Genomic DNA, 13,655 nt, shown 5'->3' with positions numbered 1-13,655 from the left:
CTAGCAACGAGAGAGGGGAGTGCATCTACATACTCTTGTAGATCGCGAGCGGAAGCGTTCAAGAGAACGGGGTTGATGGAGTCGTACTCGTCATGATCCAAATCACCGATGATCCTAGCGCCGAACGCACGGCACCTCCGCGTTCAACACACGTACGGAGCGGTGACGTCTCTTCCTTCTTGATCCAGCAAGGGGGAAGGAGAGGTTGAAGAAGACTCCGTCCAGCAGCACAACGGCGTGGTGGTGATGGAGGAGCATGGCACTCCAGCAGGGCTTCGCCAAGCACTGCGAGAGACGAGAAGGGAGAGGGGTAGGGCTGCGCCAGGAGAGATGGAAACTCATGTCCATGGCAGCCCCAAAACCCCCACTATATATAGGGGAAGGTGAGAGGGGGCCGTCCCCCTCCAGATCCCATCTAGAGGGGAGGGGCGGCGACCAGGAGGGGGAGACTTGCCCCCCAAGCAAGGTGGAGGCGCCCCCCCTCCCCTAGGGTTTCCAACCCTAGGCGCCTTGGGCCCTTGGGGAGGGGCGCACCAGCCCACTAGGGGCTGGTTCCCTCCCATATTCAGCCCATCAAACCCCCCGGGGCAGGTGGCCCCACCCGGCGGACCTCCGGACACCTTTCGGTGGTCCCGGTACAATACCGATAACCCCCGAAACTATTCCGGTGACTGAAACTGGACTTCCCATATATAAATCTTTACCTCCGGACCATTCAGGAACTCCTCGTGACGTCCAGGATATCATCCGGGACTCCGAACAACATTCGGTAACCACATACAAACTTCCTTTATAACCCTAGCGTCATCAAACCTTAAGTGTGTAGACCCTACGGGTTCGGGAATCATGCAGACATGACCGAGACAGCTCTCTGGCCAATAACCAATAGCGGGATCTGGATACCCATGTTGGCTCCCACATGTTCCATGATGATCTCATCGGATGAACCACGATGTCAAGGATTCAAGTAATCCCGTATGCAATTCCCTCTGTCAATCGGTATGTTTACTTGCCCGAGATTCAATCGTCGGTATCCCAGTACCTCGTTCAATCTCGTTATCGGCAAGTCACTTTACTTGTTCCGTAATGCATGATCCCGTGACTAACTACTTAGTCACATTGAGCTCATTATGATGATGCATTAACGAGTGGGCCCAGAGATACCTCTCTGTCAAACGGAGTGACAAAACCCAGTCTCGATTCGTGCCAACCCAACAGACACTTTCGGAGATACCCGTAGTGCACCTTTATAGCCACCCAGTTACGTTGTGATGTTTGTCACACCAAAAGCATTCCTACGGTATCCGAGAGTTGCACAATCTCATGGTCTAAGGAAATGATACTTGACATTAGAAAAGCTTTTAGCAAACGAACTACACGATCTTGTGCTATGCTTAGGATTGGGTCTTGTCCATCACATTATTCTCCTAATGATGTGATCCCGTTATCAATGACATCCAATGTCCATGGCCAGGAAACCATAACCATCTATTGATCAACGAGCTAGTCAACTAGAGGCTCACCAGGGACATGTTGTGGTCTACGTATTCACACATGTATTACGGTTTCCAGCTAATACAATTATAGCATGAACAATAGACAATTATCATGAACAAGGAAATACAATAATAACCATTTTATTATTGCCTCTAGGGCATATTTCCAACAGCTGGCAGGCGCCCTCCTGCTCGAAGTCCTGTCCTTTCTTCCCGTGGTCTTCTGGGGCACGTCTTCGTCGTCGTTTCGAAGCTCAATGACATCTTGTGGTGCTGCACAAGACTTGACCATAAGAGTTCAGTCGACCGACTGTACAACCACAAAATGAGCGTAAGATTGTAGAATTATACCCGCTCTAGAAGGGTCGCGTCTTCAGTTTCCTCATCATCTTGATCCTTGTAAATGTCCATGGAGGTCGCAGAAGTCACAGCACTGAAAGATTCAGAACCCACTCGGTCAAACAGGAGAAGGAGTCGACGACAACATAGAGGTTCCCAAACAACACAGAAACAAAGGGAAAAAACAAAACACTTACGCAGAAGCGACGGGAACGTACATCTTGATCTTGGGCAAGGCCTTCCGAGGCTTTGAGGGGGCGACCATGGGCTGCTTGGCGGCCTTTTTAGACGGTTCCGAACATGAAGTCCGAGTGTGTTTTTGCACTTGTGTGCTTGGAGGAGCTGCCTTGCTACGCCCACCTGTAGGGTCTTGAGACTGTTTGGATCAGTGTTCTGAGCGAGGTGGTGAGTCGACTTCTTCACTATCGTCCGAGTCATCACTGTCCTCCTCATCGTCGTCGGGGGATTGCGAGTCGCCACTCTCATCTGCGCTCCCCGTTCCCTCCTGGACTTGCTCCCCGTTTGGCATCGAGTACAACTTAGTATAAATCTGCAAGGCAGGGAGTTATACAAGCATGAATCAGATTCAAGGATAGTTGCAAATCAGAATGAAAAGACACTCGGTAACAAAGGTCATACCTTGTCTGGCTCATTTTCGGCATCGAATGGTACAACTCTTGTAGACCCCCTGGGGTTGTCTTTGTTTCCAGTGATGCCCCACAGCCACTGTGCCACCGTCTCCTCGGCAACCTCCTCTGGGTGGACCCAAGCGGTGTCATTTGTGCCCGAGTACATCCACATTGAATGATCGCGAGCTTGGAGGGGCTGGATGCGTCGACTGAGAAACACCTCCAACAAATCCATGCCAGTCACACCTTCACGCACCAATTGAACTACCCGGTCGACCAGCATGGACACCTCTACTTTCTCTACTGAAGTCAGAGTCAATGAAGAGGGTTGGCAGACTCGATCTATGGTGAAGGGGGGAAGACCAGTCGACTGACCAGGGGTCGGAACATCTTGGCAATAGAACCAAGTCGACTGCCACCCCCTAACCGACTCGGGAAGAGTCATAGGAGGAAAAGTACTCCTAACCCTCATTTGAATCCCTAACCCCCCACACATTTGGATCACCTGCATCCTTTCATCAGTCGGATTTGCCTTCTTCACATTTTGGGGATGGCAGGTAAATATGTGTTTGAGTAAACCCCAATGCCGTCGACAACCCAAGAACTTTTCACACACAGAGACATACGCAGGGAGATATGTGATAGTGTTGGGAGAGAAATGATGAAGTTGAGCACCAAAAAAGTTCAGGAAACCCCAGAAAAAGGATGCAAAGGCAGAGTGAAACCACAGTCGACATGAGTTGCAAGGAGGACACACTCACCCTCCTGCGGCTGAGGCCCGGTCTCGTTCCCCGGCAACCTCCAAGACCCGTTAGCAATCAAGCCCGCGCCGGCCAAATCCTCCAAATCTTCTTTCTAGATCGTGGACCGAATCCAGTCCCCCTGGATCCAACCAGGCGGCAATCCAGACCTCGACGATGACCCCCAACTCATCTTCTTGCCCTTCGCCGTTGTCATCGCCTTCTTCGCGCGCTCCAGGGCCGCTGTTCTGTCCTTTCCCATTGCGGCGGACTGCGCACGGGCGGGGCGGCGGCGTCAAGAGTGGAGGAGGACGCGGTGGGGAAGCAAAGGAAGAAGAAGGGGAATAAGGCGCACTGTGCAACACATCGGCCTCGACGCTTTTTATGGGCCTGCTTCCGAGTGGCTGACTCATGGGCCCAAGCAGTCCTATCAAATCCCGTAACAGTCGCATGCCCGCACGTGGCGAAAAAGGTGGCGCGAGAATCGAGGCGCCCCTATCTATCCACCCCAACTACGGCACGCTCTGTCTCGCGCGCTTCCCCAAAGTTTTGAATCCCATGAGATCCGGGAACCGCAGAGTAACCAATCGAGCCGAAGATTTCGTACCATGTCAACACTCGAAGATTGTCAGTATAGTTCACTCGACGACCTCTGAATCGATCAAGGCGACTAAAATAAAGTTGAAGTTTCAGCATGATTCCCAGACTCAAGAAAAATGCCTACGAAGCATAAGAATCAGGTCGGGATCAACTTCAACTCTCTTTTCATTTAGACCTCAATCCATTTGGGGGCTAATGACGATAGCATAGACCTAGGGTAGGGTCCTAGGCCTGACCTAGATGCCCTACCCAAGGTCACTAACCTAGAATCAAGAACATTCAAAGTATAACAAAAGATACCGATTTAAGTAACCTTGGAGTGCAATCCACTCGACCAATTATCTCACTCGGATACCCCAATTCCATTCGACCAAGATGAAGTCACTCGACCATACAAGAAATCACTCGGAGTGCAGAAGACCTAGAGTCACCCAGGATGGCAATAGTCAGGCATTCACTCCATAGTCTTGAAGACATTAATAGCTCTTTATAACTGGCGTTACCATTAATGCTTTGTCTTAATGTACATTGAACCATGTAATGTGGGATGGCTGGGGTCCTGACGCACTCTATATAAGACACCCCCTCCTCTGGCACAAGTGTTCGCACCCCCTGTAACACACACACACACACACACACACACTCATATTCTAGTCGACCGCCTCAGGGCACCGATACGTAGGGCTTTTACCTCCTTCGAGAGGGGCATGAACTCGTAAACTCGTGTGTACAACCTCGTCGTAGCTAGGGCCTTGCCTCCTCATATGTACCCCCTACTCTTACTGTCAGACTTAGTACCACGACATCCGCCTCCGCCTTCCCCTTCTTCATCGAGTCCGCCTGCAAAGCCAGGTCGGGTTAACCTGAGACGTCCAAAGTCCAAACCGACACCGAATTCTCGCGTTGCTAGACAGGAGGGCCCAACCCGGCCAGGTCACCTTGGAGCGCTTGATGGGAGCGGGGGATGGGGGCCGCGACGACGACAACGACACACGCTTCCCGTCGACCTTTCCCTGCCCTCTGCCATCGGCCGGCCATGGCAGAGGTGGACAACGACGGCATGGTCACATCGAAGATGGAAGGCGGCGGCGTGGCCATTCCTGTGTCCCTGATCAAGGCGGCGGGTGGCGGCTAGCCCTATCTCCTCGTGTGTGTGGCTACTTCTTCGGTACTAGTAAGCGGGCACGTGCAACACACGTCTCTACCATCCCAATCATGTGATACCATGCTCATAATCATGAGCCCTCGTCAGGGACGATTGAGGTAGCACCTTTCATGGCAGTACTCCCAGCACCGCAACGGCAAGGGTGTCAACAATACCGACACCAACTATCGCCGCCAACCCTGAGGGCATATAGCACTACCGAGGTGATGCATTCCCATCTCTCCACTCCTGCCGCTATATACATCTGTTTGCAGCACAATCCCGACTTTCTCCTTGTATAACCCCCCAACTCCTCTGCCATGTATGAACGTAATGTGGATGTGCTTCTTTTGCGGCCAATGCGCAAACGCCCCAGTGAAACCAAGCTTTTCATAGATCTTCCATTGACTGCTAGTAAGCATGCATTTCCAATTCATGTGATTTAATGTGCCACTACAAATTGAAAAGGATATTGACAGCTAGTTAAATCACCACAAACAATAGGTACAACTAATTGTAGGTTGTGAATGAAGGAAATCTGATAGGCTTGAACTACTTCAGTGAAAGGGTGATACATTTAGTGAAAGCGTGAGCATCTGAAACCAACTGATATGCAGATATGTAAGATATGCCTCACAAAACTGTTGAACCTTGCTGCATAAGATCCACAAAAAATAGGAAAAAGAAAAAGGTCACTATTAAAAGGAGATAAGCAATATATCCACTAAAAAGATGAAATAATAAGATGGCTTAATTGGTATAAAGTAAAAAACACACGTATTCATCCCTCCCAAGACATCTTGGTACATATTCACATCTTTGCACACAATGTTTTAGATGTTTTTCTCATGGGATCTATTTCTTTATTCGAATTAGCCCGCCTCTTTTCTGAACCTTGAATGCAAGAATAAATCATATTATGGTTTGGAAACATGACAATATCTAGTGTTGTCCTGAAGCTATTTTTTTTGCAATTAATTATCACTATTTGATCTTTCTGGCCATTCATCCGTTCTTATACCTTCATAACACAAGAATAATATAAAGGAAAAAAAACTTATTTCCTAGTATATATATATGACATATATCAGTTGGGGAAAAGGCGGTAGGCGTAAGCGGGGCGGTTGGCCTTCGCCTAGTGCCTAGGCGGTGCCTAAGCGCCCTAGGCGCGGCCTAGGCGGTAATACAGTTTTTACTCGTAGTGTATTTGTGATTATTATATGGGTGTTGATATTAGTTTAGGGCATATAAACAAGTTAATTACTGTCTACTACCATTGGAATATAACCCGTTTGGCATACTAGTGCAGTATGTGGCATGATTTCTTGCTTGCGTAGGCAATTCCCTGCTTGCCCTGCCTAGACCTCCATTTATGCCCTAGGCGAGGCGTTTGGCCATTGCCTAGCGCCTAGGCGTGCCTAAGCGCCTCCTAGGCACTGCCTTTTCCAACAGAGGGTAAAACACAAACACCTAGCCTATAACATTAAGTAGCACAAAGCCTTTTCGATGGACAAAAAAAGATATGGTACTCTAGTGTAAAAAAGATAAGAAAAGAAGAACGCAACCAACAACAAATATGAGTATATAATACAATAAACGAAAATGGTTATTATTAGTCAAATAAGAAGGATAAGAAAGTTCTAGTTTCTTTTAGATGATTTGATGCAACAATTGCGCAGAAACCATCAGTTAATCTCTGACTCAATTTAGATGAATCCGAACTATACTGTATTAAGTTGGCGAGGGCAAAAAACAATAGAGTCTAGTCACTTTCAGTTGTACATGAACAGTGCAAATATGCTACATCAACGTATTCTTTCTCTTGCTAATGTCAGTATAAGTGTGCATCGGACCATTGGGCAAAAGTGTTAGAAACCTGCAACAGGAGGCTGTGTGTACTGATGACAAGAACGCATACTTGAAGGAGTTAACTGGTGAAGAAAATAGCACCTGAAGAATACTTACTGAGTTAGCTGACAAAGAGAAGCAGGTGTGAGAAGGTTTGATGGACTAAAGTGGACATGGATGACCTGAACTCTAAATATCACATACCTTACTGTTCCTCGGCGCTTTTGCTGGTTGTATCTCTATCCCTCGTCCCAATTCTACTTCCCTCTGTATATCACCAACTTCCTCCTTCGGTCCTTCCTGTACCACAAAGGCTGTAACCTGATGTTATATCCTGCTACCGATGCTATCAATCGAAAGAGAGACATTGGACAGTGATTCTTGGATGTGCTTTATTTAGATGCAGAACACAATGCTGATGAGACACAACTTCCTCCCTTCTACTCCATATAATCGTATCACCGTGATTATGCTTGAACCTGTTTGTACAAAACACACTGCCATCAGTAAAGTAGTCATGGTGAGCCTTGATTGCCGGATATTCTTCAGCAGTAAGAGAGGGAAGTTTGCATTACCATATTATATCGTCCAGGATGGGGCGTTCCAAGGGGACTTGTCTGCGGCGTCGTTTAGACCACGGTGTCGACGGAGATTGGAGTGCTGGCGGTGCCTACCGCCCGCGTCCAGGCCGTCTAGTCCACCGGCGACGGGTAGGGTAGTCACCGGTTGCGTCAGGCAGGGTGAGGGGAGCGCGTGGCACCGACAATCTGGTAGAGCTCAGTGGGGTGTGCGTGACGCAGTCCTCAAAGGGGTTGTAGATAAGGCCAGCGATCGTCGCTTTGTCCCTACCACGAGCAGCACGCGCGGACCACAATCGCCACACCACGTGCATAGCTCCGGCCGGATCTGCCGGCCCCTTCTTAGACCCGCCAGCAAACGCCACATCGGGCGCCCCCATGCCCCGAGCCCCAACGGTCGCGCCTCCTGTCCCAATTTCTCCACGCTCGCCGGATGACCGACGCCTTGCCATGGCTGGCCACCTCTCCCTCTCTCCCCCACCGTGGCTCGTGTGCGTGGTGACGGCAGGCATCTCATGTGTCCGCGAGGACCCCGAAGGTGGCTTCCATATCCCTAGTAGCGGCGGGAGGGTTCCTACTTCCTACCGGGGAAGGGATTGAGTGGAGAGGTGGGCGCTAATCACGGAAGAGAGGTTGCGGACGCGGGGTGGAGTGCGGTCAGTCAACTTAAATTGCTAAGTGCACACAGAAAACGGATTAGATCAAAATTAGCAGTTGGATTGAATTTAATGGGCCTAATCCTGCGGTGGTAATAGGTTTGTGTATATTTTTGGGATGCGTTTAAAGAAGTTTATGTTTGATTGTTTATTAGTAGTAGAGATAAACTAAGTGTGCGATGTGGGCACCGTGGGGTTAGTAGCCCACTTAGTCCACGTATCTAAATGTTTCGTCCGTGGGTGTCCACGTATAGACTAATTAAGTGGGCTTTTAAGCGGACCCCCTGGGCGGCCCGTGTCCACCAACAGCCCGAGCGGATGCGGTGGCATCTGCTGTAAAATTTACTTGCCTCCTCTCGTTCGTCGGATCAATTCGGGGTCTCAGCCGTTCAGCGAGGCGGTTTTCCCAGATTGGAAGTCCCGAAGAGCCGCCCCGCCCCACCCCACCAATCCAACCCCAATAGTTCCGGGACCGACCAGCAAACCCTAGCCCGCATTCACCCACTAGCCATGGCGCCGCCGGCGGCGGAGGGTCCCGGCGACGACGGGCTCCGAAAGTTGGAGTACCTGTCGCTCGTCTCCAAGGTCTGCTCGGAGCTGGAGACGCACATCGGTGTAGGCGACAAGGTACTGGCTGAGTTCATTACCGAGCTCGGGCGCGACGCCCCCTCGGTCGCCGATTTCGACGCCAAGCTCAAGGCCAACGGCGCCGACCTCCCCGACTACTTCGTCCGCACGCTCCTCACCATCATCCACGCCATCCTCCCGCCGCCCTCCCATAACCCTAGCTCCGCCGCCTCGCAGTCCAACTCCAAGTACCGCGCGCTCTCGCGCCCGGACGACGCAGATCGCGCCCGCGAGCTCCGCCTCGAGCTTGAGCGTGATGCCAATGCTGCAGCGGCGACCACCCCTGCCCCTTCCAGGGACCGCAGTCGCGATGACCGCTCTCGGGACCGTGACCATGACCGCACGCGTGATGAACGCGGACGGGATCGTGACCATGACCGCAGTCGTGACAGAGACCGCGGGCGTGGTGATCGCAGCCATAACCGTGACCGTGCACATGATGACCGTGGCCAGGATCGTAACCATGACCGAGGCCGTGAACATGATCATGGCTGGGACAGGGATCGAGACCGTGGTCGCGACAGAGACCGGGAGGGAGATCGGGACGGTAATGGTCGGAGGGACCAGGACTGCCTCCAGCAAAGGGACAGGGATACAGGCAAGGCCCATGGAAGGAGCAGGAGGTATGTGGATGAGGAGGATGGACAGCAGGAAAGGGCTGGAGGAAGGAAGACGGAGAATACCATGACAAATTCAAGTGGCGAGCCTGAGCTTTACCAGGTGTACCGGGGGAGGGTGACCCGTGTAATGGACACCGGTTGCTTTGTCAAGCTTGAGGATGTTCGTGGTGGCCGTGAGGGGCTTGTTCATGTATCGCAGATGGCAAGCAGACGAGTAGCCAATGCAAAGGAGGTGGTGAAGCGTGATCAGGAGGTGTTCGTGAAGGTAGTTTCGGTAAAGGGAGATAAGTTGAGTCTCTCACTGAGGGATGTGGATCAGGATACAGGAAAGGACCTTCTGCCAATGCAGCGTGGTGTGGAGGATGCACCAAGGACTAACCCATCTGTTGGTAGTGCTGCTGCTGCTGGGCCTGGAAGGAGATTGGGTCTATCGGGGATTGTGATTACAGAGGAGGATGAGGTTGCACCCATCTCGCGGCGTCCCCTCAAGCGGATGAGCTCACCGGAGAGGTGGGAGGCGAAGCAGCTAATTGCTTCGGGTGTTCTTGATGTGCGGGATTACCCACAGTTTGATGAGGATGGTGATGGAATGTTGTATCAGGAGGAAGGCGCAGAGGAGGAGTTGGAGATTGAGCTTAATGAGGATGAACCAGAGTTCTTGCAGGGACAGAGCAGATTCTCAATTGACATGTCACCTGTTAAGATTTTCAAGAATCCAGAGGGTTCATTAAGTCGAGCAGCAGCTCTCCAGACTGCTCTCATCAAGGAGCGCCGTGAGGTTAGAGAACAAGAGCAGAGAGCAATGCTGGACTCGATACCCAAGGATCTGAATAGGCCATGGGAGGACCCAATGCCCGACACAGGCGAGCGACACCTTGCACAGGAGCTTAGAGGTGTTGGTCTATCAGCTTATGACATGCCAGAATGGAAGAAGGAAGCATATGGAAAAGCTTTAACGTTTGGGCAAAGGTCAAAGCTTTCAATACAAGATCAGAGGCAAACTCTTCCAATATACAAGTTGAAGAAAGAGTTGATTCAAGCTGTGCATGATAATCAAGTTTTAGTTGTTATCGGAGAAACTGGCTCTGGAAAGACAACGCAGGTGACACAATATTTGGCTGAAGCCGGTTATACCACAAGAGGTAAAATTGGTTGTACTCAACCTCGTAGGGTTGCTGCAATGTCTGTTGCAAAGAGAGTGGCAGAAGAATTTGGCTGTCGACTGGGAGAGGAAGTTGGTTATGCCATTCGCTTTGAGGATTGCACTGGCCCAGAAACTGTGATAAAATACATGACCGATGGAATGCTTCTGCGTGAAATTTTAGTTGATGAGAACCTTTCCCAGTATTCAGTAGTCATGCTTGATGAAGCGCATGAAAGGACCATCCACACAGATGTTCTCTTCGGTTTGCTGAAGCAGCTTGTTAAGCGTAGACCTGACATGAGGCTTATTGTTACTTCTGCTACCCTTGATGCTGAAAAGTTCTCTGGGTATTTCTTCAACTGCAACATCTTCACAATTCCGGGAAGAACATTCCCAGTGGAGATACTCTACACCAAACAACCAGAAAGTGACTACTTGGATGCTGCATTGATTACCGTGCTGCAGATCCACTTGACAGAGCCAGAGGGTGATATCCTCGTTTTCTTGACTGGTCAAGAGGAGATTGATCATGCCTGTCAATGTTTATATGAGAGGATGAAAGGGCTGGGAAAGGATGTTCCCGAGCTCATAATTTTGCCTGTGTATAGCGCTCTGCCTAGTGAAATGCAGTCAAAGATCTTTGAGCCAGCTCCACCTGGGAAGAGGAAGGTGGTCGTAGCCACCAATATTGCTGAAGCTTCTTTAACCATTGATGGCATATATTATGTCATCGACCCTGGCTTTGCCAAGATCAATGTTTATAATTCAAAACAAGGGCTTGATTCATTGGTCATCACTCCAATCTCACAAGCATCGGCAAAACAAAGAGCAGGGCGTGCTGGCCGTACTGGACCAGGCAAATGTTATCGTCTATACACTGAAAGTGCTTACCGCAATGAAATGTCACCAACGACGATTCCAGAAATTCAAAGGATCAATTTGGGTTCTACAGTTCTTAATATGAAGGCAATGGGGATAAATGACCTACTATCCTTTGATTTTATGGACCCCCCAGCACCCCAAGCACTTATCTCTGCTATGGAACAGCTTTACAGCCTTGGCGCTCTTGATGAGGAGGGCCTTCTTACCAAACTGGGCAGAAAAATGGCTGAATTTCCACTGGATCCACCGCTTTCAAAGATGCTACTAGCTAGCGTCGACCTTGGATGCAGTGATGAGATACTGACTATTATAGCGATGATTCAAACGGGGAATATTTTCTATAGACCTAGAGAAAAACAGGCTCAAGCTGATCAGAAAAGGGCCAAATTTTTCCAGCCAGAGGGAGATCATCTTACTCTACTTGCTGTATATGAGGCTTGGAAAGCAAAGAACTTTTCAGGGCCCTGGTGCTTTGAGAACTTTGTTCAGTCAAGATCGCTGAGGAGAGCACAAGATGTCAGAAAGCAGCTTCTAACTATCATGGACAGGTAACTAGTCGAATTAGAATAAATTGAATGAAGAGCCTCTGCATTAGATGTGTATTATTTGTTTCATGTAATGCAGCAGCATTTTCTTTCTGTCTTGATTCAATGGAGCTTTTCCTTAGTAGATTTCTATTAATCAAATTCAAAGCATTCGGTACGACCAAGTATTGCAGTCGCTTTAATCCGGTGTTTGCACTGTAGACTACATAGCAGATTAGCAGTACTCATCACATCAAATACAATCAGTATGCCTAATTTATATGCAATAATTATGACGAGAATATACTGAAGACAGGGATAAAAACCTATGCTCATAATGCTGATGCAAAAGATAATGAAAAGATTACCTATAAGAGGGTAAAAACGAACCATGCAGTGTATCCACTATAAGTTGCTTGTAATGATTTTGTTTGTGTGCTAACATATTTGCCGATGTATCTGCAGATATAAGTTGGATGTTGTCGCTGCTGGGAAGAACTTCACGAAAATAAGGAAGGCGATCACTGCCGGCTTCTTTTTCCATGCTGCCAGGAAAGATCCCCAGGAAGGATACAGAACCTTGGTGGAGAACCAGCCAGTGTACATTCACCCAAGCAGTGCGCTGTTCCAGCGCCAACCAGATTGGGTCATTTACCACGAGCTTGTAATGACGACCAAGGAGTATATGAGGGAGGTGACCGTGGTTGACCCGAAATGGTTAGTGGAGTTAGCGCCAAGATTCTACAAGGGTGCAGATCCAACCAAGATGAGCAAGAGGAAGCGACAGGAAAGGATTGAGCCTCTGTACGACAGGTACCACGAGCCCAACTCATGGCGTCTCAGCAAGCGCCGAGCTTGATGGTCCATCATAATACCCTACCACAAGTTTTGGCGGAACTGTAAATATTTGTGCTCTGCTCCTAGACACTGTTGCACTAGGTATTTTTACCTACCGGAGTCTAGTCCTGGATACCGTTTTATCTTGAGACTAGTTGTATGGATATTTACACTTCAGCGCGCGACCATTAATGGGTGATTCAGTTTTTCCAGTTTCGGATAATTTAGATAATGAAATTTGTAACTACCAAACGTTCGGATTTTGTGATTAGATCCGGACGAACTGGATCACCATCCGATCTCAATCGCGCGGTCCACCTTTGCCATATAACGCGCTCGGTTTTCTCTCCTATCCCCACATTAAATACGAGATTTTATTCATTGTGCATGCAAATTAACCAGTTCCAGAAGGCAGGATTTTTTTTCCTTATTATTCGTTGCATGCATGGCTGGTTTCATAGATTGAAAGAAAAATAAAGTGCATGCAATGTTTTGAACTCAGGTCGGCTGGGATATTATCCATCCCAATAACCAACCGAACGAAGTTTAGTTGTTGTTTACTATTTGAAAACTAGATTTCTTTATGCTTCTCTAGCTGCCACATCGGCCACAAAAATGTATCCCATAAAAAGTTACTGAAAACTTACTTCAATATTTTCTGTGTAAATAAGTAGGTATTGATAACTTATGTGGTAACTTCGATCTTGTTGAAAGTAATACTCCAATTATTTTTATGTAAATAGCATGGTATATACGCACCGCCGACCTGATAGTTTACGTACAAACATCACAGTAACATTTTGATTGGCAGAAAAAATTGTTGAAAACATACCCGTGGTAACTTCTCTTGAAATATCATGGTAACATACATATCACAAGCATGATAACTTAAATACACCTAGGGAAAAAGTTGTGCCCGATAACTTCTGTATAAATATGATGATAATATACACAACATAGACCCGATAACTTAAGAACAAACACCATGGTA

General features: G+C 48.7%; 1 protein-coding gene and 1 long non-coding RNA gene across 9 annotated transcripts; one reads left to right on the top strand and one right to left on the bottom strand.

Moving 5' to 3' along the window:
• Positions 1 to 1,579: 1,579 nt before the first annotated feature.
• On the bottom strand, positions 1,580 to 8,001 carry LOC119295809. 8 transcript variants are annotated; one of them, XR_005144322.1, is made up of 6 exons: positions 7,372 to 8,001; positions 7,001 to 7,275; positions 6,825 to 6,921; positions 2,033 to 2,385; positions 1,848 to 1,929; positions 1,580 to 1,769 (listed from the first exon to the last, which is right to left on the bottom strand). It is a non-coding gene; the product is annotated as an uncharacterized LOC119295809 (long non-coding RNA). The 8 variants fall into 8 exon arrangements; XR_005144323.1 differs by having other exon boundaries at positions 6,899 to 6,921; XR_005144325.1 differs by having other exon boundaries at positions 6,914 to 6,921.
• A 354-nt stretch (positions 8,002 to 8,355) lies between these two features.
• On the top strand, positions 8,356 to 12,908 carry LOC119295808 (probable pre-mRNA-splicing factor ATP-dependent RNA helicase DEAH5). The gene is made up of 2 exons (XM_037574264.1): positions 8,356 to 11,851; positions 12,293 to 12,908. The coding sequence occupies exons 1-2, from the start codon at positions 8,541 to 8,543 to the stop codon at positions 12,684 to 12,686; spliced, it is 3,705 nt and encodes a 1,234-aa protein (XP_037430161.1). The 5' UTR covers positions 8,356 to 8,540; the 3' UTR covers positions 12,687 to 12,908.
• Positions 12,909 to 13,655: the final 747 nt, after the last annotated feature.

The sequence above is a fragment of the Triticum dicoccoides genome, chromosome 4B (genome assembly GCF_002162155.2).
Source record: "Triticum dicoccoides isolate Atlit2015 ecotype Zavitan chromosome 4B, WEW_v2.0, whole genome shotgun sequence".
NCBI lineage: Eukaryota > Viridiplantae > Streptophyta > Magnoliopsida > Poales > Poaceae > Triticum > Triticum dicoccoides.
This window is presented reverse-complemented; position numbering and strand designations above follow the sequence as displayed.